At 38.0% G+C, this 27065-nt stretch overlaps 1 protein-coding gene across 3 annotated transcripts in view; it reads right to left on the bottom strand.

Annotated features, from left to right (window-relative positions):
• Positions 1 to 316: 316 nt before the first annotated feature.
• The window catches only part of RIMOC1 (RAB7A interacting MON1-CCZ1 complex subunit 1), a 38424-nt gene continuing 11675 nt past the window's right edge, over positions 317 to 27065 (bottom strand). Inside the window, exons 5-12 of one of the 3 annotated variants that reach the window (XM_059173889.1) lie at positions 24507 to 24584; positions 23242 to 23429; positions 22842 to 23079; positions 18249 to 18355; positions 15563 to 15706; positions 11960 to 12091; positions 10966 to 11080; positions 317 to 4713 (exon numbers count right to left, since the gene is read on the bottom strand). In XM_059173889.1, coding sequence (XP_059029872.1) covers positions 4427 to 4713; positions 10966 to 11080; positions 11960 to 12091; positions 15563 to 15706; positions 18249 to 18355; positions 22842 to 22941 — 885 coding nt within the window. In that variant the 5' untranslated portion in view covers positions 22942 to 23079; positions 23242 to 23429; positions 24507 to 24584 and the 3' untranslated portion in view covers positions 317 to 4426. Of the gene's footprint in view, positions 4714 to 10965; positions 11081 to 11959; positions 12092 to 15562; positions 15707 to 18248; positions 18356 to 22841; positions 23430 to 24506; positions 24585 to 27065 lie in introns of all 3 variants that reach the window. The other 2 variants (XM_059173891.1, XM_059173890.1) reach the window with 2 other exon arrangements.

Here is a 27065-nt window from a genome sequence, read left to right as displayed (position 1 = left end):
TTTAATCTTCAATAACCTGTGAGGTAGGTACTATTATTATTCCTTTGTTAAATAATAGGATATTAAGAACAGAAAAGATAAATAACTTATGTGGAGTCACATAACTAGGAAATAACAGGGCTAGTAATCAACCTCAAATCTCTGGTTCCAGAGGCCATATTCCTAACCGCTATACTACCTTGTCTGAAAGTTATTAGAACCATAAGAAATAATAATCAGATGTCAATGTAAACTGACACAAAGTTTTCATTCTGACACAACACTCAGATATAAAAGAAAATGAACAAGATAGAAATATTGGAATATGGTTTTATTAAAAAAAAATTTTTATTTGCTCCAAAACATTTGGAAATCTCCACTAGAAGTAGGAAAACAAAAAACAGCAAAGAACATCAGCATGAATACATAACAAATACTTTAATTGCAGATACACTGAATGTATTTTAATATAATACTTCCAATAACATACTATCTCATACTGTGTCAAAAATAATACAAGGAAGTGACACTAGAGAACTACAGAATCCTGGATTCTGTTGCAGATAAGGTATCCTTATTAGAGCCAGGAACAGAATCCTGAAAGATGGCAAGAGAAAAGTGACACGTAATCCAAAACTAGCATGCCATCCAGTTGTGGGCTTTTAAAAATGCCATTAAAATAAATCTGCGAATTACCTTTAGACACATTTCCCACATTAATGAACATCATAGAATCCACAGAGTGAGTGTAAAAGTTGGAATGTAATTTTATTGCAGGCTTTTAGCCATAACTCTCACCTCACTCTACTGTATGCAAAGGTATGAGGGAAAGTCTTGTCATGATTTACACCTTAATCAACATCACACAACTCAACAGTAGCCAGAAACCGTATAAATGCCACAAAGCAGACAGGCCTTTAAGTTTCAAAACCTACTTATTATCATCATCATCCTAATTTGCACTGGGAAAGAACCACACAAATTTAAGGACTATGCAAAAATCCTTTAACAGAGTTTAAGTTTTTGTAACCATCAGAGAACTCAAAATGTAGAGAAACCCCCAGTGTAATAAACAGTGTAATAAACACAATAAGGCCTTTAGGTTGTCACTCACTCATGAGTAAAGCCCACACTGGAGAAAACACCTTAAATGTAATCAAAGTAAAAAGGTCTTAAGTAATGACTTATTCCTTAATTCTGTATCAGAAAAAACCTTTATGAATGTACTGGATGGCAAGGTATTTAACCAAAGGGTCAGAATTTGACACCACCAATGCTGAAGTACACAGGTGCCTTCCCAACCACCTTAAATAATATAGTACTACTTTCCAGATTGTAACAAGCCCTATACCCTGCTTTATTTATAGTGTTAACCACTTAATACACTATAAGTTTATTTTGTTAAATGTGTTAACTTCCTCCATTAGAATATAAACTCCAAAAAATTGGTGTTTTACAAAGCTATATCATCAATACCTAAGATGAAACCTGGCATGTAGTAGGCACATAATAATTAGTGATGAGGAAGTTATACTGCTTTCCTTATGCAGAGTATCTGTTATCTTGAAGATACTTCATTCTAAATGAAATAGAATTTACTTAGGCTTTAACATATAAAAAAATCTGTTGTTCCTTGTTTTGTAATACACCACAGTTAAGAGCATTTGTAACTGCTATGGTCTACAAATTATTCTCCAATTGTTGGGGGATGGAAAAGTACAAAAAGCACCCAGTAGCACCCTCAGAACTATACCAATCAGTGAGGAACCCAAGTGGTTCACAAAGGTCACGAAGGCAAAATGGAAATTTCCATTTCTGAAGAGAAAGTTATGGTTTTCTCAAGTTCTAAATCTATACAATACTTGACCCCCTTGAGGAGTAATTCCTTATTTGCCTCGTCAACCACTGGTATAAAGGGCATGGCAGTTTGGAATCCAATAGCAGCAACCCTTTTGTGCAATGTTCGGCACTTATGAACCATGTCTCTTATTAATTAAAAAAAAAAAAATACTAAGGGCCTACCATTCATTAAGCACAATGTATAATTTTTTTTTTTTTTAAATACAGAGTTCACCAACTCATAAAGAACTATAAAGCAGTGTTACCTGTTTAATTAACAATTGACCATGATGCTCCAAAAAGAGTCAGGGAGGGTGGTCTGTGGTTCTTAAAATCACACTAAAAATGATGTAAATCTTTATACTTAGAAAACACAAAGGCATTTTTATAGTGAAACTTGTTGAAAAGCAACGTTAAATAAAAATCTTAGTTGCATAAGATTAAGCGAAAAGATGGGGCAGAGACAGGGAGACATTTTCCTTATACCAAGATGCTCTATCAGAATGTTCATATTTATCAAAAAAGAGCCTGGTTATTAATGTTTGAGGACTAGAACTGGACTAGGACGTGATTACACAGGATACATTACAGAGATAAAACAGGGAATGTGGACAGAAACTAGATTATGGCATTCCTTATTGCCCTGCACTGTGAAAGATCAAAACCACCAAAAACATGAACCAAAAAAGATTTTAGATAAAGACAAAGGTTAGTTATTTGGACATATTGAATTTAAAATTATCTAAGTGAAGACATTTAATAGGCAGTTAGAAAGAAGGCTCAGAGAGCAGAAGCTGGGATTCAAGTTGCAAGTCTAGAAGTAAGCTTAACATTACAGGTGTCAGAAGCAGCCATGGCTATGAATGACATCACCTAAGAGTAAGTTTAAAAAAGAGAGAGAGAGAGAAAGGAAAAGGGGGAGAAGAGGGATAAAGAGAAAAAGGACAGACCTCCAGGGGAAGAGTAATACCTAAAAGGTAGGCAGAAAAAAAAGAAGCCCCAGGGGAAATGAGGAAAGGCAGAGACTGGCTTTCAACAGCGTGCAGGCAATCTCTTTTCTTCTAAAAATGGGGAAAATGAGTAGGGCAAAGCCAAGAAATAGAAGTTTATGTCCTCATAGTCTTAAATTTCTGTAAGATAGGACCAAGAGCCATATGCTAATGGAGAGGATGGGACAGAGGACCTCATGAGGAAAGGGAGAGGTTTCGATTAGTCACCATGGTAGGAGAGGAGCCACACCAGAAACCAACAGAAGGCTTGTACTGAGGGCTCTCCTAAAGTCGAAGCTGAGATACTTATAGGGATTACACTTTCAATGGCTGCATGTATTTCACATGGGATGCAGCATTCCAGAAAAGGTGGGTGACAGGATTAATTCAACACTGACACTTGCAGAATGGTCAGACTGAAGGACAAGGGGACAGTGGACTTGAAGGGACTGTGAAGAGTACTTCATCTGGTATCCCATATTAGGCTGAGGCTGGATAGGGAAGGAAGAAAATCTCAAAGGGGCTGATGGTTTAGGAGAAGGAAGAAGAGTCAAGAAAAAGGGGCTGTGAAGAAGCTAAAGAGATAGAGTAGAAATAAAGGAGAAAGAAAAATCAGTAAAAATGAGGAAGTGAAAAGCTGGAAAGATATGAATTATCATCAATTACTGAAATTTAAGGATTTCAGAAAGAAAAACTCAGGATGGTGATATTCATTCAAGGTGTAGCCATGGGAGTTAAGTTCCTGGAATGTGATGAAGTCACTGGAACAGAAGTCAAGGATATCAGCAAATTATTAGATCATCCCAAGATGACAACAGGAGTTGAGGTAGACAATAAGCAAGATAGCAAGTTAGGTTCTCTGGCCTTTATCACTCATCTCTACTATTAAAGACAAAAATATTAAAATTTCAATACCTATGAAAAGGGGCACTCTAAACACAAACAAGTTAATGATGGACTAACCTAACTTGATTTCATCTTCATTACTCATTTGATAAACCATCCATTTTCTTTTAAATAAAATTGGAAAATCACTTGAAAATTTTTACTTAATGCCCAATAGCATAAAAATTGTAAATGCCATGAGTAGTGGTAAAACAAAAAATGAAACATTTCTTTTGTAGCATCTTTCATTATTTATATATTCTGGAAATGGAGTCTGAATACTAGTCATAATTTTTTATTTTGCCAATCTTTACGTCTTTAGAATATATCTAAAGCGATAAGTTGACTTGATTTTAATCTCTGAAGCACAGCAAACTTCAAGACAGATTTAAAAATAATCTGAAGATATTTGAAATGGTCAATTTATGTCACAAAAAAGCTAATAATTAAAACTTATAAAGCTAAACTCTAATCCTACTTATTATTAGTTATAGAACATCTGCAGTTCAGGCTGAGTTAGAATAACATACATGCCATCTTAAACATTAAAGAATCGTTCTTTCATAGATTTAAAAATATATAATGAAAAATGGTGATGGCATTAAAAATAGGTAACCACGCTGGGTATCTTTATGTAGTGTAACATTCTTAAACAGTGTCAATATGTCTTCTTTTCTGAAACTTTTCCATTTCCTGGGTTGTTTTGTTTTCCTCTTGGAAAAGGAATAGATAACTTACTGGTTAGTGTGATGCTGAAAAAAGTTTAAAATTTGTTTTGCATTTGTTGTATTCCATTCTTGCTCTTTCAGGGGTCCTTCACACACAAATACATACTTTTTCAAAATTTTTTCTCCTACTTCTCGGAAATCCAGAGGTTCTTTTTGTGTTGTGTAGCTTGCTCCAGAAACACCAGAATCCACTTCGTAATTTTCTGGCTGTTGATCTGCACAATGCTTCAATCCCCAGTAACACATTTCTCCACTGTACATCATAGCCAGCAAATGAATGTCACTAAATATTCCTGGGAAAATCATTTAGGTTGAGAAATTAGAATTTAAATGTTTAAAAAGATAACCTGGCTACTAAACTCTAATCAATTCCTTTTATGTCATTAAGCATTTTTCCTCTTCATTTAACAATTACCCGAGAAAAGCTGAATTATCACTAATACATTCCTTATGTAATTGGCATCTCTATCTCTATTTACTTATAAAAGAGGTCCATCACCTGTACCCTCCAGGGTACTGTCAGAGAATTTTAAAAAAATAATTATTTAGACCATTTGTTCTTAACCTTTAGGGGATTCTCTTTAGGCCCTCTCTGAGAAGCTAATATAATCAATGGAACCTCTCCTGGAATATATACCCCAAATTCTCCATAAAATTTCAGAGTATTTGGAGACTCCCTAAATCTCATCCATGAAGACAACTTCTTTTTTGGGATATATTCTAGGATCAGCAATACAGTACCAGTCAAGTATTCTACACCTCCTGTATTTCTATAAGAGGCTACAGAAATTATCATACATAAATATAACCCTAGGAGGCCATATAATTCTAAATCATGAAAGATGTTAAATTACATCCAAGATACTTTATATTCCCCAGGAAAAAGGAATACAATGTAGGGTTGCCATCAAGAATTAAAAGCATTCTTATTATGAAATAAAGTTATATAATTAAATATTTATGGCACACTAAGTATATTAATTTGGTAGACATATAGACCTAGAATCAAAAGATTTGGGTATAAATTATTGACTATGATTTTGGAAAACTTTGAGCCTAGGTTTGCAAATCTGAAAAAAACCCTTATTTTATGGAGTTGTCTTAAGGAATACATCAATAAAAATATATAAAAGAGTTTTAGAAACCAAAAAATGCTATTAAGATACATTAACTTCTCGAAGCAGCTATAATACAAATAAATGATTTACTCTAACGTATGATTAGAAAAGTTTACCTCACATCAATGAGTATCATAATCTCAGCTGCTCACCTAATATGGCTCATCAGAAATGACTATGATGGTACCAGAGATATACAAATAGAAGAAATTTCCAACATTCAAATCTATCATAGTCTCTATTGTCTTGAATCTACTGCAAGCTTTTTAGTCTCAGAATTTGTCCCTACAGTTATCCCCTTCACTTCACCTCAAATTGAGGTTCTAGTACCACCAAGAGAAAAACAGGGTTAGCAGGAGAGATGACTTGTTAAACCATAAATAAAAGAAATAGTCACTTAAGAGTAGAATCTGAGGCCTACGTTCATGAAAATGATAGGCTACTCTCCATTAATTATGCTTTCTATGAATAAAGCATTATATACATATTGTAAACGTGCTATGTACTATGTTTAAGTATAAACACTTATTATTGTAAATGATACATAGATATTAATAAATATAACCATTTCTTTTCACTATTCCTTTAGTTAAAAGATCATAAACCTCAGAGAGGAAGCATTAGATGTTATTCAGAATTATATTTTGGGGCGCCTGGGTGGCTCAGTGGGTTAAGCCGCTGCCTTCGGCTCAGGTCATGATCTCAGGGTCCTGGGATCGAGTCCCGCATCGGGCTCTCTGCCCGGCAGGGAGCCTGCTTCCCTCTCTCTCTCTCTCTCTCTGCCTGCCTCTCCATCTACTTGTGATTTCTCTCTGTCAAATAAATAAATAAAATCTTTAAAAACAAAAAAATTTTAGAATTATATTTTGTATCAGTTATGGCATTTTGTTGAATGCATGTTGTTTTTATTTTTGTGATCCTATACCTTGTCTAATTCCTCCTAAAAAGAATGGTAGAGGGGAGTAAAAAGATAGAAACAAAAATGGAGGGATGGATGAACTTTAAAGCAGGCTAGAGCTTTGGGAGGACGAACAGAGGTATGTCTCACAAAGTGAAGCCGCTTGGGAATGGTGAGAGGAGTTGTCTGCCTAGGGGACATATGGGATCCAATTTGCGCCCAAGTCTAAGCCTCATTCTTTCTTTTCTTTTCTTTCTTTTTTTTTTTTTTTTAAAGATTTTATGTATTTATTTGACAGAGAGAAATTACAAGTAGATGGAGAACCAGGCAGAGAGAGAGAGAGGGAAGCAGGCTCCCTGCTGAGAAGAGAGCCCCATGCGGGACTCGATCCCAGGACCCTGAGATCATGACCTGAGCCGAAGGCAGCGGCTTAACCCACTGAGCCACCCAGGCGCCCCAGCCTCATTCTTTCTATTAACAAGGAGTGACTGCTGAACAGGGTACACAGGTACCCCGTGAAAAAATGTTACTAGAGAGAATGAATGGCTATATGCTGAAGTGTTTTTCTCAAACTTGAGCCTACATTAGGATTACCTGGACACGCTAACATGTTGATTGCTGCACCCCCAACTCTAGAGCTTCAGATTCGAGTATAGGGTTGAGCCTGAGAATGTGCATTTTTCACAAAGTCGTAGCATGATGATTTTGATCCAGAGACTATGCTAAGCTACTGCTGTTAAGTAGAAGAGATGAACAATGTAAATTAGGTACTTTCTCCCTTTCAACTTCCCCAAGGATTCCACTACTCTGTAGCTGTAGAGTTTTTGTTCCTATGAACTTTCCTTCATATATTTTTTTTAAGATTTTGTTTATTTGACAGAGAGAGATCAGAAATAGGCAGAGAAAAAAAAAAAAAAAAAAGAAATAGGCAGAGAGGCAGGCAGAGAGAGAGGGAGGGAAGCAGGCTCCCTGCTGAGCAGAGAGCCCTATGTGGGACTCGATCCCAGGATCCTGAGATCATGACCTGAGCCAAAGGCGAGGCTTAACCCACTCAATATTTTTTCTCTTAATGCTCTGCATGGTTTTCAATAAAACATTCCACTTTGCATTATGCAAGTCAGTGCACTTGGTAAAACACATGTGATAATGGAGGATGCAGGTAGGGAAGAGGAGAATAACCCATGAAGTGAGAATGGGGGCAGAAAGACTTCTATAGGAAGGAAAAAAAAAAAGGTAGCTAGGTTGATATCCACTAGGAAGAGTGATGTCTAAAATCTGGCGCATCCTATTATGGAAGCTTCCTTTTTTTTAAAAAAAAAAGATGTTATTTATTTATTTGACAGGAAGAGATCACAAGTAGGCAGAGAGGCAGGCAGAGAGAGAGAGAGGTGGAAGCAGGCTCCCTGCCTGCTGAGCAAAGAGCCCGGGACCCTGGGGTCATGACCTGAGTTGAGGCAGAGGCTTTAACCCACTGAGGCACCCAGGCCGATTATGGGAGGTTCTTAAAAACAAATTCTCACACTCCATATATTGAACTGACCCTGCAGGGGGTATATAGAAATCTGTTAATTTTTAAAAAGCTACCAGGCAATTAGTAATGCTAGTTCAGAGCTGCTTCTTTCGGGGATCTAAAATCCCAATTTCTGGGTTAAGCTACGAGCCAAAATGCTGCTGAGAAGGCTCCAGGGAGGTCCTCAATGGTATGAAAAAGGTCAGAAACCAAGGGTGTGCCAAGCTCAGGAGTACTTGATTTAATCCCTTGACTCCAGAGTTATTCTGACAAGGCTATTTCTACAAGGGCCCACAGAAAAGTAAGGCTCAGAAATGACATAAAGAGGATTACTGAAGGGGCGCCTGGGTGGCTCAGAGGTTTGAGCCTCTGCCTTCGGCTCAAGTCATGATCCCAGGGTCTTGGGATCGAGCCCCGAATCAGGCGCTCTGCTCAGCAGGGAGCCTGCTTCCTCCTCTCTCTCTGCCTGCCTCTCTGCCTACTTGTGATCTGTCTGTCAAATAAATAAATAAAACCTTTAAAAAAAAAAAAAAGAGGATTACTGAAGACTTTATTTGGTAATTTTTAAAAGCTGAAAATTTAATGGCATAATAAGTAATGTTCAGAGGACAAAATAATTATCTTATCTTGGAAAAAGAAATAACAATCATACTAAGTATTCAGTGCTTTGAGTTTTACCCAAAGTTGGGTAAATTATCATTAAGATCTGGCCACAAAAATATTTTGGTAATTCATATAAACTTTTTAAATTAATATTAAGGATTATTCAGAATTATGCTTCCCCCTCTCTACTGGGGTTTCAGGAGTAATTCAGCCTGTGAAAGACAGGCTTGCTAGCTTCTAACCTACATCTTGAAAAAGAAGTAGGGAAAAGCAAACTGCTTTAGATAACAGCAAGAAGCTAACACCAGAAGAGGACCGAACCCTATGGCAAAAGTGCTAGGGAACAGATATGTTTTCTTTCTTCCTGGAAAGACTCTTGATTCTTCTGTTGAAGAATCAGTGGAAGCTAGGGGCTAGTGCAATCCAATTACGAGTTAAGAGAAAACACCAGTGGGACGCCTGGGTGGCTCAGTTGGTTGGACGACTGCCTTTGGCTCAGGTCATGATCTCGGGGTCCCGAGATGGAGTCCCGCATCGGGCTCCCAGCTCCACGGAGAGTCTGCTTCTCCCTCTGACCTTCTCCTCGCTCATGCTCTCTCTTACTGCCTCTCTCTCAATAAATAAATAAAAATGTTTAAAAAAAAAAAATAAAACAGAGAAGACACCAGTACCAAAAATATCCTAGAGAAAATTCCAGGCCATAAGAGTATCCTACCCTATGACTAGAAATGGGAGAATAAGGGAAATTGGTGATCTTCTTACTTTCTTTCATTTTAAATAGGCTTTGGTGCCAATTCTGCTGTTTCTCTTCTATCAATCCATGTGGGTGGGTAAGATTTTAGAAGGCCATTGCCAATGCAGCTAATCATTGTACTAGTTATCTGAAAGAAGTACTTCCTACAAATATGTCAAAACCCCCATGTTTGTCAAAATAGCATGCCCACTGGAATGGCACTTGGTATTAACAATTTTTAGGACAAATTACTTGCCTGAATTAAGTGAAATAACTTTCAGTAGCCAGTCGTATGTTAATGATACTTAAATCATGCTGTTTTTTCTAAACTATGTTTTCAATGGAAAAGCCTATACAAGCTAACAAAGAAAAATATTTAAAAATATACTTATAAAATTAAACTATAGAATTTTCCCTAAGTTTTCTTCTTCTTCCCCCTATTTGATATTTCCCCATCATGATTTCAGAGGGAAGTATAAAAGACAATTTACGCATATAATGGAATGTTATTCACCAGGTATGTGACCTTTAGCATATCATCTGGCTTATTAGGACCTCAGTTCCTCCATTTATAAAAAGATGGTAAAAATAAGTGGTTCTTCCCTCTCACACCTCAGTCTAAAACCCAAGTGATGAATGAGAGCATCACTTTTGCAAGGCTTTCACGTTATCTTATTTAATCTTCACAGTACTTTGAATTTGTTTAAGAATACATAGCAAGGAAAAGAGCTGGAATATAAACCTTAACATTTTTAAGTGCATAGATATTTATGACAGGAATTAACAGTTGCCACCCTATACTCATTCCTCCCTTCTTTCTCAGTTAAGAGATAATTTTATTTGGGATGGCAGTGTATCAGGTAAAGGGCTATCCAGCACATCCCAGGTTCCCTTGTACGTGTATGAAGTCATGTGATTAAATTCTTGCCAGTGAAATGCAGGTGGAAGTTTAAGTGTCAGAAACTTCTAAGAAGGATGCTCTTTTAGTCTTCGCTGAAAGAAACATCCTTTTGCCATTCTATAGACTGAAACATAGGTGAGGTGAAAGGAGCTCTAGCATGGCATCTGAGTGGCTCAGTCAGTTAAGCATCTGCCTTCAGCTCAGGTCATGATCCCAGGGTCCTGGGATTGAGTCCTGTGTCTGGCTCCTTGCTCACTGGGGAGCCCGCTTCTCCCTTTCTGTCTCCTGGCTGTTGTTCTCACTCTTTATCTCAAATAAATAAAATCTTTAAAAATAAAGAAAAAGAGAAAGAAAGGAGCCCCAAGAGCACCCTGAGACACTGAAAATGCAGTATCCTCAATGGGAAGTCTTGCTGCACAACTCTGGGAAGCGTTTACATGGTAGTCTATCTACATACAGTGTCTCCCTCTGAGGCCATAAGCTGTAGTTCTGAAGATGATGGAGGAAAAAGGTAGGAACCTGATGATGCCATAACCAGCTCCAGACCATTTTTATGTGACAGGGCAACATGATATATAATCCTCCCAGAATTGCTAGAAAGAGATTAGCAGTAGTTTTCTGTATTATAGGAGAAGATATTTAAGTTTTTTAAAGGCCCTTTTATTATTTTTTGGTGTATAATGTAACCTGAAATTCATTTAAATCAGAGTTAAGTCTAATAAATTTCTTAAGATTTTTTAAAAACCTTCAAAACAGAAAACTTCAAAAAGAGAGCACATTACCTTCACTCAGTAATTTAGCTGTGTCTAAGTCTTGGAAAGAAACTCCTTCATTTAACTGGACAGGACACCGATAATTTAACATCTGTAGCAAGTAACTGATTCCATCAATAAGGTACTAAATGAAAGTCAAAGTCAAAGAATTACAAGTATTACATGTAGAACTGTAGAAACTTCAAATGCTAATTTTCCCCATTCTTTACTCAAGAGAAAATTGGCTAAGATGTAGACCTATCTTATGGTTATTGTATTACAATGGTAGAAGGACCCACTACCCCAAACACTTTTATAAATGTAACCTTCCAAATGCTCCAATTAGCAAAAAACCACGGAGAAAAAAAAATTAACTAAGAACACATGATTCAGTAATATTCTTGCCAAAATGTTATCAGGGGAAAAAAAGGATAAAGATAATAAAGATGAGTTCAATAACAATTTATTAAAATATGTATGCACTTATAATTTAGAAAGATTATAATCAAACTTTTGTATCAAGTGTGACCTCTCACTTCCAGGCCCACATAAACCATGTGTACAATTAACTCAAGTTAGTCTTCCTAGTGATACTTAACACTAAGATTTACTGATTCAGTCAGAAAAGCCAAGATGAATCAGAGGGCTACAGTGTTCTAGCAGCAGGGTCACGGTGGTTCTTTAGGAGTGATCTGCTGACAGAGAGGTTCACAACCAAGTTTGTTTCCTTCAGGCCAAAAATATGCTTAGAAATTAATACAGACTGTCTAGCTTGTATTTTAAAAAATAAAAATTCAAAACTTTAAAAAAGCACATAGAATTTCCCAGTTTGCAAGGCTTTCACATTATCTTATTTAATCTTCACAGTAACTCCAATTTGTTTAAGAATACATAGCTAGCAAGTAAAAGAGCTGGAATATAAACCCAGACTACTGACTCCAACCACTTTTCTTAATACATCAAGGACAGCTTTTGAAACCTATAAATGTTAATGATCAAAAATGTATAAGAAATGCCCTTTTACCTTTTTAAGCAAATTGGATTTTCTTGTGAGCCACTCCCTCCTTTTGGTCAGAGAATGACAATACATATAGAGTAGGGCTCCCCGTCTCCAAGAGAGACATTCCAGGAGTTCATCCCCAAGCAAATCACAGGGCTGAAACAACAAAGACATAGCTAAAAAAAGAAACCTTGCATTGTAAAAATCAAAATTAATTTCAAAATATTGAGCAATTCAGACAACTATCATTTCACAAAATTTGCCCTTTACTTAGTTACTTATATATGAATGCCTTACTTTGAATTAGAAGTATAGAAATCTATTGCTACATGAAAATTAAAATAACTATTCCTATTTACATTTTTTTTTACAAAATAAATGTTTCAGTATGTTAGTAGCTAATTCTAATATATCTAAAATAAAAATTTTTCATAATCTAATTAAAAAGGTAACTTTCACTCAATAAGTGGTGTGGGAAAACTGGATAGCTACATGCAAAAGAATGAAAATGGGCTACTTTCTTACATGATAAGCAAAAATATGGGTCACAAATCTCAATGTAAGACCTGAAACCATAAAACTCCTAGAAGAAAACACAGGCAGTAATTTCTTTGATATTGGCCTTAGCAAACTTTTCTAGGTATGTCTCCAGGGGCAAGGGAAACAAAAGCAAAATTAAACATAAAAGAAAGAATAAAGGAAGAAAGAAAGAAAGAGAAAACACCAAAATAAAAAGCTTCTGCATAGCAAAGGAAACCATGAGCAAAATTAAAATGTAACCTACTGAATGGGAGAAGATAATGTACAAATGATATATCCAGTAAGGTGTTAATATCCAAAACATTAAAGAATGTATATAACTGGGGCGCCTGGCTGGCTGAGTGGGTTAAAGCCTCTGCCTTAGGCTCAGGTCATGATCCCAGGGTCCTGGGATCGAGTCCCACATGGGGCTCTCTGCTCAGCAGGGAGCTTGCTTCCTCCTCTCTCTCTGCCTGCTTCTCTGCCTACTTGTGATCTGTGCCTGTCAAATAAATAAATAAAATCTTTAAAAAAAAAAAAAAAGAACATATACAACTTAACACACACACACACACACACACAAAACAAATCATCTGACCAAAGAGTGAAGAGAGGACCTGAGCAGATATTTTTCAAAAGAAGACATACAGAGACGGCGAAAGGGCACATGAAGATGCTCAACATCACTAACCATCAGGGAAATGCAAATCAAAACAACGAGATATCACCTTGTACCTATCAGAATGGCTAGAATCAAAAAGACAAGAAATAACAAGTGGGGGCGCCTGGGTGGCTCAGTGGGTTAAAGCCTCTGACTTTGGCTCAGGTCATGATCCCAGGGTCCTGGGATCCAGCTCTGCACTGGGCTACTGGGCTTTCTGCTCGAGAGGGAGCCTGCCTCCTCCTCTCTCTCTGCCTACTTGTGATTTCTGTCAAATAAATAAATAAAATCTTTAAAAAAAGAAAAGAAAAATAACAAGTGTTGGTAAGGATGTGGAGAAAAAGGAATCATCATACACTGTAGGTGGCAATATAAATCAGTGCAGCCACTGTAGAAAACATATGGAGGTTCCTCAAAATAAAAACAGAACTACCATCTGATCCACTGATGGATCCACTAGTATGTAATTCCATTAGTGCGTATTTACCCAAAGCAAAGACTAATTTGAAAAAAAAAATACACAAACTCCTATGTTTATTATAGCATGATTTACAATAGCCAAGATATGGAAGCAATCCAAATGTCCATCTATAGATAAATGGGTAAAGATGTGGTGTATATATACAAAGGATTATTATTCAACCATAAAAAAGAATGAGATCTTGCCATTTTTGACAACATGGGCAGACTCAGTATCATGCTAAGTGAAATAAGTCAGACAGAGAAAGACAAATACCATATGATTTCACTAACATGTGAAATCTAAAACAAAACAAAACAAATGAAAAAACAAACAAAAAGCAGAATCAGACTCAACTACAGAGAACAAAATGATGGTTGCCAGAGGGATGGGCAAAATGGGTGAAGGTGAGTACAGGCTTCCAGTTATGGAATGAGTTAAGTCACAGGGGAAAAAGGTACAATGGTACTGAAATAGCCTTGTAAGATGTAGCTACACTTATGAGCATAGCATAACATACAGAGCTGTCGAATCACTATCTTGTACACTTGAAACTAATGTGACATTGTATGTCAACAAGATCTCAATAAAAAATAATTTTAAAAAAGGGTAACTTTTCAGAAATATGTTAGCTGAAACAAGATCTCACTTATCTGTACAACTGCTAGAATAAAATAATGAAGATATATAAAAAAACAGTTTTAATAAATTGAACCTTTTAGTGATGCCTGGGTGGCTCAGTGCATTAAGCATCTGCCTCCTGCTCAGGTCACGATCCCTGCGTCCTGGGATGGAGTTCCACATCCCGCTTAGCCAGGAGCCTGCTTGTCCCTCTGCCTCTGCCCCTCCTCTCTCCACTCTTGCTCTCTCACATGTGCACACACTCTTTCTCTCTCTCTCAAATAAATAAAATCTTTTTTTTTTTTTTAAGATTTTATTTATTTATTTGACAGAGACCACAAGTAGGCAGAGAGAGAAAGAGAGAGAGAGAGAGAAGCAGGCTCCCTGCTGAGCAGAGAGAGAGCCCAATGCGGGACTCGGTCCCAGAACCCTGAGATCATGACCTGAGCCGAAGACAGCGGCTTAACCCACTGAGCCATCCAGGTGCCCTCAAATAAATAAAATCTTAAACAAATACATAAGCAAGGCTATTTCCTGAGTTAAGATTTCTAAAATGAGGTTGTTGTGATTTCATTCTTTATTCCTATTAAAAAAAAATAAATCAACCAAACTTTTACTATGATGTATCATTTAAAATTTGGGATTATGTTTTTCCACAGTTAGCATCCCCCAATAAACACATAGAGGAAAAAAAAAAATATCCTAGGTAAAGAGAGCCAGCAGGCAGTTAAAGAATTATTTGCTTAAAAGAGTAGCAGGGTCTAGAGATAAAAATCTTGGAATCATCTAAACAGGACACTAAAAAGCATGTGAACAAGTTATGAAGCAAAGACAGAACAGAGAGGATCAGAGATGAGGAAGATATCCTTGGCAAGGGCCTATCCTTCCAGGATGGCAGAGAGGGGCGATGCCTGGGAAAGAATAAGAGCAAGGCCCTGAGACATGAAGAGGAGCCTGCAGGACCTCAAACGGATGGTGTAATCAAAGGGAAGGAAAGCAGCAAATGTCCAGGGGGATGAGAACTGTAAAAAGGACATAAGAGATGTGGTAATTAGATCACTGGGGACTTTAGGGAAAACAGTACCTGCAAAAGTAAAGGGAACAGAAACAGCAAATATCTGTGTTTGGAAAATCATCAGGCACCATCAATTACAACACAATTCCATCATGCAAATATTCTGAAACATATATGTGATACTTTGTTATGACGCTGGTCTGAAGTGTTAAACTCTCATATATCACTCCTTTAATCTTAATTTAAAATAGAGACAAACACACATTCCAGAGGAAAAACTACAGATTCTGAAGAGCAATACAGCAAGAATCAGCACCATTTCAGTATAATTTATAGGACTGCAAAACTTACTTTTGGATGCATATTATTTTCTTTAACTAAAATTTCTGGTTCTGAAAGAAAACTGATCAGCTCTTTTACTTTCTGTGAAGAATCTTCAGGAAAATCTTCATCTACTAGTTTGTTCTCCTCAAAATATGTCATGTCCAAGATTGCCTGAAATAAAAGGGAAAAAAAAGAATATTCATAAAAAATGAGTAATTCGTACAGTTTAACCTTACATATACAGATGCTTTATTAGACAGTTAAATCTTCAGCACAATATTTAAATTTGAAAAGTTGGAAAAAATGTCTAAAAAATATTATCTGTGTATGTAAAGAATCTATAAATATATAGAACAATATAATCTGAGATGCACTTTATAGGAAACTTCATAGGTATTTTACTAAAATACTGAATTAATGATCTTGCTTCTCTCAAAAAAATAAGTAAATAAAATGGACACTTTGGATAAGCTAATCACATATAATTATGAAAAATAAAATTATTATGCTCTTTGCAATTTACACATAATACTTCTTGAACATTTTCTTAATGCTTGCTATATCAATTTAAGGTCAATAGCTCTAGTTTTACATATTTAATCTTCAAAGGATTTGCTTCCTCAAGTGCGGAACCAGCATTTGGGTGATATGTATCCTACCACCCAATAAAGGCAGCATTATCACCAACATTATGCAATTTAAACACCAAATCCCTAGCATTCCTAAATACAGGGATGCTCTGTTCAAGTACCTTAAAAACTAACCAACCCTTTCTCTTTTTTTAATTTATTAGACCAAGACTAAGGAAACTGAGTTCTACCACTAATCACCTAACTAACCCAGGACAAGACTATTTTCTTTTGTTGTTAAAATGAAGAAATTGCTTTTCAAAGCTCCTTGCTTTGAGGATAAAATAAATTAACATCTGTAAAGCACATAGAACTAGCACACAGGATTACTTAATTGCTAAATGTTCTTGTTTGGAAGGCTTAATCCACAAAGGGCAAGATCATTATCTTATGGATAATTACCTGTTGATTCAGAACCAAAATTAGGGTCCAAGGAAGCCTAGAGAATTTAAATCTATATCTCTAGGCCTTTCATCTTATCTTTAGGAGTAAATTAAAACATTTAGGGTCACTTGGCTGGCTCAGTCAGTAGAACATGTGACACTTGTCTCAGGGTCATGAGTTTAAAGCCCCATGTTGGGCATGGAGCCTACAAAAAAAAATAAATAATAAATAAAATGTTGAGAACTCTCCCACGTGAAAGACATGAAACAAGCACTGAGTCTTCCAAAGGGAAAGTAAGCCAGGCAAAGCTCTGACAAATAACAGCGGGCCTTTGAGGTTTTTGAGTCCAGTTTTTACAGGCTCATTGAACCATGATATCTGAAGGCAGAACCCAGCTTCCTAATAGAAAACAGAGTGCCAGGCACCTAAGTGCTACACGTGTGTACTTGGGAAGCTTATCCAAATTTAGTTCCTATAACCACTTCATCTTTATTATATCTTCGCAATCATGTAAGAGCCTGGGAAACACTCGGTCAACTATAAAGTGCTACAGGAATGTTAGTTACATAATGGAATTATGTTTCTTTTTTTTTTTTTAAAGATTTTATTTATCTATTTTTTTTTAGCTGATTTTTCTTTTTTTTCTTTTTTTTTTTTTTAAGGATTTTATTTATTTATCAGAGAGAGAGAGAGGGGAGAGAGCAAGCACAGGCAGAAAGAATGGCAGGCAGAGGCAGAGGGAGAAGCAGGCTCCCCGCCGAGCAAGGAGCCTGATGTGGAACTCAATTCCAGGACGCTGGGATCATGACCTGAGCCGAAGGCAGCTGCTTAACCAACTGAGCCACCCAGGCGTCCCATAAAGATTTTATTTATCTATTTGACAGACAGAGATCACAAGTAGGCAGAGAGGCAGGCAAAGAGAGAGAGAGGAAAGCAGGCTCCCTGCTGAGCAGAGAGCCCAGGACCCTGGGAACATGACCCGAGCCAAAGGCAGAGGCTTTAACCCACTGAGCCACCCAGGTGCCCCTGGAATTATGTTTCTTAATGTCAGCTTGCCTCAGCAGTGTTTGAAAAAACCAAGAAAATAGGTCTTGTCCATAAAGTGACTGGAATTTTAAAGTAAAAAATGGGGGTGGGGTACAGAAAAATCTTATAGACCTACATGACACTTGCAGGAGAGTTATGTCGAAAATCCTAAGAAAAGATGAATTTCAGGAGGAAAAAAATAATCAGGGATTTGACAGAGATCTTCATTCTTTCCTAATAACCTTCATGAACTTGGAAATTGCATGTATTTGAGTTGGCTTAATTATATATAAAGAGAAGAAATTCTGTGATCTCCAAGATTTTTTTCCCTTAATACATTAGATAATAAATCTTACTTTTTTGTATATCGCCTCAAAGTTTCAAGTCCATATGTTTTATATATATATATAGGTCTTTTTGAGAAAAATTAAACACTTTGTTTTTATTTTAAAGTTATTATTTAGAAGTAATCTCTACACCCAACAGGGTGCTCTAACTTACAACCTCCAGATGAAAAGCTGCATGGTCTACCAACTGAGTCCGCCAGGTGCCCCCCAAGTCAAACACGTTAAATAGAGAATAAACTAGTTTCGCCACATGTAAACTTCAGAGTCAGTCATCTCATATAGGCAATCTTCTCCATAATATGTCAGAAATCACATCTGTTTCAGTACCTGTGTGTAAAGTTCTAGAAGATTTGATGGATTTGAACATTCTTTGTCTTCTCCACACAGAAGTTTCAATTTTTCTAGAGCCGCAGAGGCCCGAATTAGAAAGTGATCTATTAAGAGATAAAAACGTGAAGATTAGTTCATATAGTTTCAAAATGTTAAAGAGAAAAAAAGTGTACCTGAAATGATACTGTGTTATAGCATTGAAGCAGCATGGTATTAATAATATCTTTGTAAAACCTAAGTACTGGGGCGCCTGGGTGGCTTAGTCCTTAAATATCTGTCTTTAGCTCTGGTCATGATCCCAGGTTTCTGGGACTGAGCCCCAAATTGGGCTCCCTCCTTGGCGGGAAGCCTGCTTCTCCCTCTTCCACTCCCCTTGCTTGTGTTCCCTCTCTCACTGTCTCTCTCTTCAAATAAATGGAAAAAAATCTTTAAAAACCCCAAAAAACATGAAATATCATAATGCCTAATCCTTCATAACAAATTTATCATGGTAATTTATTTTGGAGAGCTAGAATGGACTTCTAGATTCAGTTGTCATTTCTTAAATGCAATTTGTATTTTCATTTTCATGATGCTTCTTTTATGATGCTCACACACAATGTTTAAGTAATAAATGTAACTTTTATTGGAATAGTACAAGCAATATACATAAATCTACACAAAGGGCTTCCACTGAACTTGTAATTTCATAAATGAATTTTCTACAACAGGATTAAATCAAATGCCTCACAAAATGTAAGCTGAGCAATTATAACTTTATCCCGTGTCTATGTATTTATATATGTAAATAGCTGTTACAATTAATTAAAATTACATAATCTATCTGCATATTTTATTCCTTTAAAAACCTCGAAATGGAAAAAAATTACCTAATTCTTTCAAAGAAGCAATTGAGTATTCTATTATGTCCTCTAAAAACAATTCACCCTCTCTCTCCTCTACATTGTCCACCTTCTCCCTCTTCTTTAATGTCATATTCCCTTTGCTTCTACGGTTTCACTTTTTCTTATGGATTTTTCCTCCCTAACCTATAAAGTGTCCATACCAAGGTGCTAGGTGTCTACCCTCTGTACCATCTCATGTCAAATTTAGACATGGCCACTATCATGATATTAAAGTCCTTGGGTTTGCCCCTCTGTGCTTCCTTCATGAAATATGAACCCTTTCCAACACTAGCCAATGGACAGAAAATGTAATACTTGGTCCAGGCCCATCTGATTCAGCTTTAGCACTTATACAAATAGCTAAGCTGTTCACTGTTGAAGTAAAGGCACTACCAGCTTTAGTGAAGTCTGCTGGTAATCATACAATGACCTCAAGTTTTCCTAGAAGAGGCCTAATCTGTATCTAAATCAGATTCTGATTGCTTTTTTTTTTTTTTTAAGATTTTATTTATCTATTTGAGAGAAAGAGTGCGAGAGAAAGAGGGAGAGAAGAGAGAGAGAAAGAGAGAGAGAGAGAGAAACTGAACAGGGGCAGAAGGAGAGGGAGCAGCAGACTCCCTGCCAAGCAGGAGCCCGTAGTGGGGCTCATCCTGGGATCATGACCCGAGCCCGAGGCAGACACTAAACTGAGCCACCCAGGTGCCCCTCTGATTGCTTTTAAAGTCCACTATTCACATGAACTGAAAAGTACTTTGTTAGTACTGCCCTCTCTCCAGAGCCCAGAATTAGCATCTATACAACCCCAAAAAAGAAAAACAAAGACTACTGTGAAGTGAAATTATACGGAACATGGCACTCCTTAGAAACGGAGTTGGTGGGCGCCTGGGTGGCTCAGTGGGTTAAGCCGCTGCCTTCGGCTCAGGTCATGATCTCAGGGTCCTCGGATCGAGTCCCGCATCAGGCTCTCTGCTCAGCAGGGAGCCTGCTTCCTCCTCTCTCTCTCTGCCTGCCTCTCTGCCTACTTATGATCTCTCTCTGTCAAATAAATAAATAAAATCTTTAAAAAAAAAAAGAAACTGAGTTGGTATTTTCTTTTTAAATTGCAAGATTATTTTAAATGTAAAGACTTGCACTGAATTCAGTAAGCCACTGCTGAAGGAGTAGTTCACATAAACTCTAAGTACAGTGGAGGGGGGATAATGGCTCATATTGTAGCAAACTTTGATAAAATGCAATACTTTCACCAGAACCATTCAGTGAAAGAAACACTTGGCAAGGGACAGACAAGTGATTATTACATAATCCTGAAAAAAAGTCCACCTCATGGCATACCTCCATATAGTAAACACAGCATGTTTGTACAATGTGAAATAAAAAACAAAAATTGACTCATTAATAAAAAGAGCATTCTTAGATGGAATATGTAGCCACAGTCCAGCTAATCTGATCTGAGGTAGAAAACAGGAACTATCAATCCCTATAACTTAATAAAAATACATAGTTGTTACATTAAAGGGCACATTTTGAGTGAATATTATTTTTGTTGTGTGGAAAAGAATGTCAAGTTCAGGGGCAGCTGAGTGGCTCAGTCCCTTAAGCATCTGCCTTCCATGCAGGTCATGATCCCAGGGTTCTGGGGTCAAGCCCACTGGGTTCCCTGCTCAGTGGGGAGTCTGCTTCTCTTTCTTCCTCTGCCTCTCCCCCTCTGTTCCTGCTTTGTCTCTTGATTTCTCTCTCTTGAATAAATAAAATCTTAAAAGAATGCCAACTTCAGTTCAAACATGAAATCACGTTTTAAACTTCATAAAATAAAAATATCTTGCTATTAATACTGATTAATGGCTCATAACATGGATCACTATCATTTTAATTTTAGTAAATTTTCACAACTTTAAAGTGTCCCAACAAGGAGCACCTGACTGGCTCAGTCGGTAGAGCATGCAACTCTTGATCCTATGGTTATAGGTTCGAGCCCCATGTTGTATGTAGAGATTACTTAAAAATAAAATCATTTGGTGCCTGGTTGGCTCAGTGGGTTAAAGCCTCTGCCTTCAGCTCAGGTCATGATTCTAGGATCCTGAGATCGAGCCCCACATGAGGCTCTCTCCTTAGCAGGGAGCCTGCTTCCCTCTCTTCCTGCCTGCCTCTTTGCCTACTTGTGATCTCTGCCAAATAAATAAAATCTTAAAAATAAAATAAAATAAAATAAAATCTTTAAAAATAAAATCTCTGGGCGCCTGGGTGGTTCAGTGGGTTAAGCCGCTGCCTTCGGCTCGGGTCATGATCTCAGGGTTCTGGGATCGAGTCCTGTGTCGGGCTCTCTGCTCAGCAGGGAGCCTGCTTCCCTCTCTCTCTCTCTCTCTCTCTCTGCCTGCTTCTCCGTCTACTTGTGATTTCTGTCAAATAAATAAATAAAATCTTAAAAAAATAAAAAAAATTTTAAAAACTTTACAAAAATATAAAGCACTTTACTTTTACTTCCACTGCTCATTCTAGTCTGGATTAAAGAACTCTTCCACGGGAAAATGAAAACGGCTTTCGGGTTCAGTGATAAATGAATAAAAACACTCTTCGATCTCTTTAGCGGGGGTGAGGTGGAGATCACTGTATAGTTTATTTAGAGGTAATCTGGATACACTTTCCGGTAATAGCCACTACAGTCCAAAACTATTCAGATGAACCCTGGGATACCCTTACCAGGTACCAAAAAAGAAATCAGCTTCAGGGTGATCTGTCGGGTTTTTAAGAACATACTCCTGAGAAAAGATAATCCAGCAAATAATCTTCTCTGGAACTTGAGCCATTTCATCGTGGGCCCTCCTCAATAAATTCACCAACAATCAACCATCTGGCAAAATGTTTCACTACTATTTTCCTGTGAGTCCAATGACAATGAGTCCACAAAAATTTTAAAACCTACCTGCATAATGGCTCAAAACTCAAAAAGAAATAATATAGAACCTATAGGAAGCTGAAATGTAATAAAAGAGAATTGGACTTAAGAAAACTAAAAGTCGAAAAAAATAAATTTATAAATAAATAAATAAATAATAATAATAATAATAAATAACAGTCCAGGTAATTCTCTAAGCCAGTCTGTCCGAAGAAAACCATTTAGACACTTCCAAACAAGTGTTCTAATGCTAACAGAGCCCTTATGAGAATTGAGATGATGTATATGAAAGAATCATCTAAACTATACCAATGTAAAGCTCTTCCGTAGAATACCATTTACAGTTGGATTCAGAATCCAAATCAGAAGAAATGTGTAACGTAGCAATGAAAAAGTGGAACTGGTAGGCGCGTCTAGCTATCTTCACTGCATCCAAAACAACCACTGCTGATTTGTGTACTACTAGACACCTTCAAACACTCATTTAAACTTCTATACTTTTATCCAGATCTTAACCTTTTCCCAGTCGCTAGCAAGATAAAGACAAGCAGCACAGATTTGAGATGTAAGCGGTTGTCATGGGTTATGAAAAGATGCCGTTTCGACGCAAATGCCCTAGCATAAGGGAACGTGAGTTCCTGGAGGGGGACAACCGACCCTGCAGCGAGGCTCAGAAGCCCAGCACCCTGGGGAGCTCTGGTCTGGGAACTATACTGACCACAGGCCGAAGCCTCCAGCCTCTACCGCCATAGAGTGCCATCTTTGAACTATGGCCGGCCGGCCCGCCCGCCCCCCTCTCCTCGGCTCCCTCACCATCTTCGCCGGCGGCTTCGCTGAGCTGCTGTATGTGGGCCTGAGCCAGGTCCCCGAGCTCTTCCACTCGCCTCACCACACTGGAACCAGCGGCCGCCATGGCCACAACGGGCGGGCGCGCCCCAGCCACGTGACTGCGCCAGCCCGCGGTCACCTGATTTCCCGGCGCAGGCGGGGCGTGAGGGCGGAGCTCGCCTGGTTGCTGGGACGGAACCCACGCTCCGTAAGAGGGCTTACACTGGCGGGTAAATAAACTACCGTTTATTTTCTCCCTTTCTGACTTCCCCTCCCTCCCATAACCCGGAGCAAGAGGTATACTTTAGCGGCGAGCATGACGTCAGAGTACGCCTCTCTCCCGCCCCCTCCTCCAAACCAATCGGGGAGCTGTCCACGCCCTCACGTTGGCCCAATGGGAAGCCAGCTTTCTCTGCGGGCACTGGGAGGAGAGGGTGGATGCGACTGGCTGGAGGTGGTTGGCTGGCGGATCTCGCCGTTGGGTCTCTGGCCCCAGGCAGCTGTAGTCTGTAGGGCAGACGGGAAGCTTTGGAAGTTGGGTGTCCTCATTTGGCCTTGTAGTGAAGGCGTTGCCTAAAATAAAATGATTATAACTTCCTGGTCAGAAATGGAAAGCCTGACAGCCCCTTTGCGGCACATAAAAGTCTTCAAGGGGTTATTGTGTGTCTGGGTGGGGCGCTCCAAATACTAGTGGGCGTTCCTAGTCTGCTTGTTGAGTGTCGCTTTTCCAAATCTTTAATTTTAGCACCTGGGTTTGTTGTATTTCTGAACTGCGTTGGCTGGCTTGTATTAATGTACTTTAACCGTCTCGCGTCCAGTAGCACCAAAATTTTGCATTTACAAAAAGTTCCATTGCCACACACCTCAACCCTCAATGTGCTCATTATGTGTGAAGTTCATCCTCTCAAGAATGAATTTTAAAGCACTTAGTCTACGAGTCTAATGTCTACTTTTCATTCTCTATATTCTTGTCTCTTTCCAAACCTTAACTCGTGTTTAGTTTTTTATTTGGACAAAGTACATCTTGAAAAATTTCTATTCTATCTTACTTTTTATGAAAGATAGTTTTTCTTTAATAGGCAATACTAAAAATAGGGAATGTGATAGTGTTGTGATTTATAAATGATTAATCAATTAATCACAGTGGCTTCTTAGTTGATCTTTATAACAGTTTCTTTCTCCAGTTCACTCTAAACATAGTGGATGGAGAGGAATCGTAAGTATTCAGATGTTTATTAGTTTAAGATTCTACGTTATCTTGTCAGTAAATTACTCTCTTGTCATGCATGTAAAGGCCAGGAAGTTTGCATTTTATGATCAGTATGGCTAAAGAATCAAAACTCTAATAAGCATTTGGCACCTCGGTGTTCATTTTAAATAAATTTATGATTCCAATAATTCATTCAACAACCATGGACTTTAAGTAGAAAGCATACTTGGCACTGGGAATTATTGCTCAACCAATAAATCAAGTATGTGCTTGTTTTCAGAGAGCTGAAAGGGATGTGAGAGCATATAGTACAGCCCTTCATTTCCAGATGAAGAAATTGGGCAGAATTTGACTGTGAACTTCTCCAAACCCTACAGTACACAATATTGTGATTTGTGCAAGACCATACCAAAGTAAGCATCTGAAGAAGAGTGTCTCACCATAGATATAGACAGGTAACAGCCAGCCCCACCACGAAAGGCACTGAAGAAAATACTTGAAGCCAAAGAAACCCTGTCCTAAAAAAGAAAATATGAGTAATTTTTTCCAACTTTATAAGTTATATTTATTTTTTTAAAAAAACCTGTAAAAATATGCTAGATTTTAGAAACTTCTCAAAGAAATTAACTCATTATGAATCTACCAAATTATCTTCTAAAATAAATGATTGATCTATTTGTACCATTATCCTCATTGCTAATATATAATTGGATAAAATCCAATTAGCTAAAAGGAAATTAATTAAGTTTAATCAAATTTTGGACCAGGAAGACTTTTTGTCTCTTGCAGTGTCTCTCTAGTTCCCTCTACTGACAATGTTTAACATCATATCAGCTTACCAAAAAATACTTAAAGGGCCCATTCATTGATTTTACTCATAGAAGAGGCAAAACAGGATAAATTTAGAGCTCATAGTCAATAAATCTATAACCAGAACAGTAACAGCATATGCAATGGCTCTAAGTTTGGAAATTGCTTGGCAGTTTGGAGGAATGGAAGGAAGCCAAATGGTCCTAGTGTGAGGGGGGAAAGTGGAACAAGGTGAGCTTTAAGGCTATCTCTTAAGGTGGATGCCCCACTCATAACCATGGAAATAAACTTCAAACCCTGGAGTGAGCTTCTGTTGGCAATATCTATATTAATTGACCCCGTCTTCTGGCCATGGCCAATTCATTTATTCAATTAGTTGCTCATTAATTCAACCAACTGAGCCACCCAGGCATCCCTAGTTGCTCATTAATTCAATGTTTAATGAGCACCTACTCAATACCAGGCACAGGTGTATGGTAATAAACAAGACAGAATGGCCTTTGTGGAGATAGATCGAATGGTAGATAATAGATCCAGAGGTAAAAATAGGACAGAAACCAAGTCAATCAGATTCTTTCTACAGGTAATTTGAAACACTGAAGAGAGAAGCACAGAGATAGGACTAATCATACTAATGTCAGTGCTCCAGGGAGAAACCCATCTGCTGCTACAGAGGTTCCTAGGGGAGGACTTGGGTTTCTTTGGCTCCCTAAATCTTGGTTACTCAACTTTTTCTTGATAATTTTTTCTTGATCATTTCTTGATAATTTCCCATATCTCAACTTTTTCTTGATAACTTTTTCTTGATAATTTCCCATATCTTTATCCTGAAACTAATTAGAGTCAGTTTCTGTTGCCCACAAAAAAAAAAAAATACAGAATGGGTATATGTTAGTAGGGGCATATCAGGCAAGGCTTCTGATGCCATGTTAAATATTGTGGACTTTATCTTTTTGGGGCAGAGAGAAAGAGAGAGGGACACTGTAGAAGGGGAGGGGCAGAGGGGGAGAGATAGAGAGCATCTTAAGTAGGCTCCACACTCACCAAAGAGCCAGATGTGGAGGTCATTCTCACAACCATGAGGTCATGACCTGAGCTGGAATCACAAGTGGAATGTTTAACCCACTGAGCCACCCAGGCGCTATTAGGTAGAATAATTTTGACTGCAGTTCTCAGAAAAATCAACTACAAGCTAAACAATGAGGAAATAAATGAATTGGAAAATGAATCCCAGACATAGGACAGGCTTCAATGCTGACTTAAATCAGCAGCCCTAGCTCCATTTCTCTGCAAGTCTTTTGGCTCTGCATTTTTTGTATGTTGGCTTTACCCACAGCCTGATTGTAAAAAGGCTGCAGCCATTAAAGGCCTCATATCTAAGAAAACTACCATTAGAGGAAGAGAACGGCAGTGCGCAACTTTGTGATTTGTGACTGAAAGCTCACAGAGGGAGAGGGAGAAACAGACTCACCACTCATGGAGAGCCCAATGTGGGGCTCCATCCCAGGAACCTGAGATGATGACCCGAGCTGAAGGCAGATGCTTAACTGACTGAGCCACCCAGGCACACCAGAAAGGGCTTTTTTCAATTCGACATTCTATCAGTGAATTAGAATTAGTTGTAAGTTATAGACAAAACCACAGAGGCTTAAGACAGATGCTCATTGCTCTCTCAGAGTCCAGAAATCTGTAAGTTTTCAGTCCAGAGTTGTATAAGCACTCCATGGTGTCAGGGTGCTAGATTTCTTCCATCTTGCTGTTCTGCCACAAGTGTTTCCTTCCTAAGGAAGGAAATCAGCTCTTGATCTAAGGTGGTCTGTGGAAGTCTAGGTTTTATATTCATATTCCAGCCAGTAGAAAGGAAGAAAGGCAGATCATGTTCCCTCCTCCTAAGGGCATTTCCTGGAAGCTGCATTGACCATTTCCACTTATATCCAACTAGCTAGGCCATACCAGGATATAATAAGCTAGAAAAATGTAGGCTTTATTCCCAGCAACCCATGAGCCTTCTAGTGTGACCAGTGATCCTAGTTTGTCTGGAATTTAGGGCTTCCACGAGACACAGGATTTTCAATGTTAGACAGTTGGTCACCATAGTTCCATTACTCTGGAAAGAGACGAGAATGGATATTTTCCAACACAGCCACAATCAACTGGGAGCTTTTTTGTTGTAACTGATAAGAAATTAG

Source organism: Mustela lutreola, chromosome 5, assembly GCF_030435805.1.
Source record: "Mustela lutreola isolate mMusLut2 chromosome 5, mMusLut2.pri, whole genome shotgun sequence".
Classification (NCBI taxonomy): domain Eukaryota; kingdom Metazoa; phylum Chordata; class Mammalia; order Carnivora; family Mustelidae; genus Mustela; species Mustela lutreola.
Note: the sequence above shows the minus strand (reverse complement) of the source record. Positions and strands in the feature narration are given on the sequence as shown.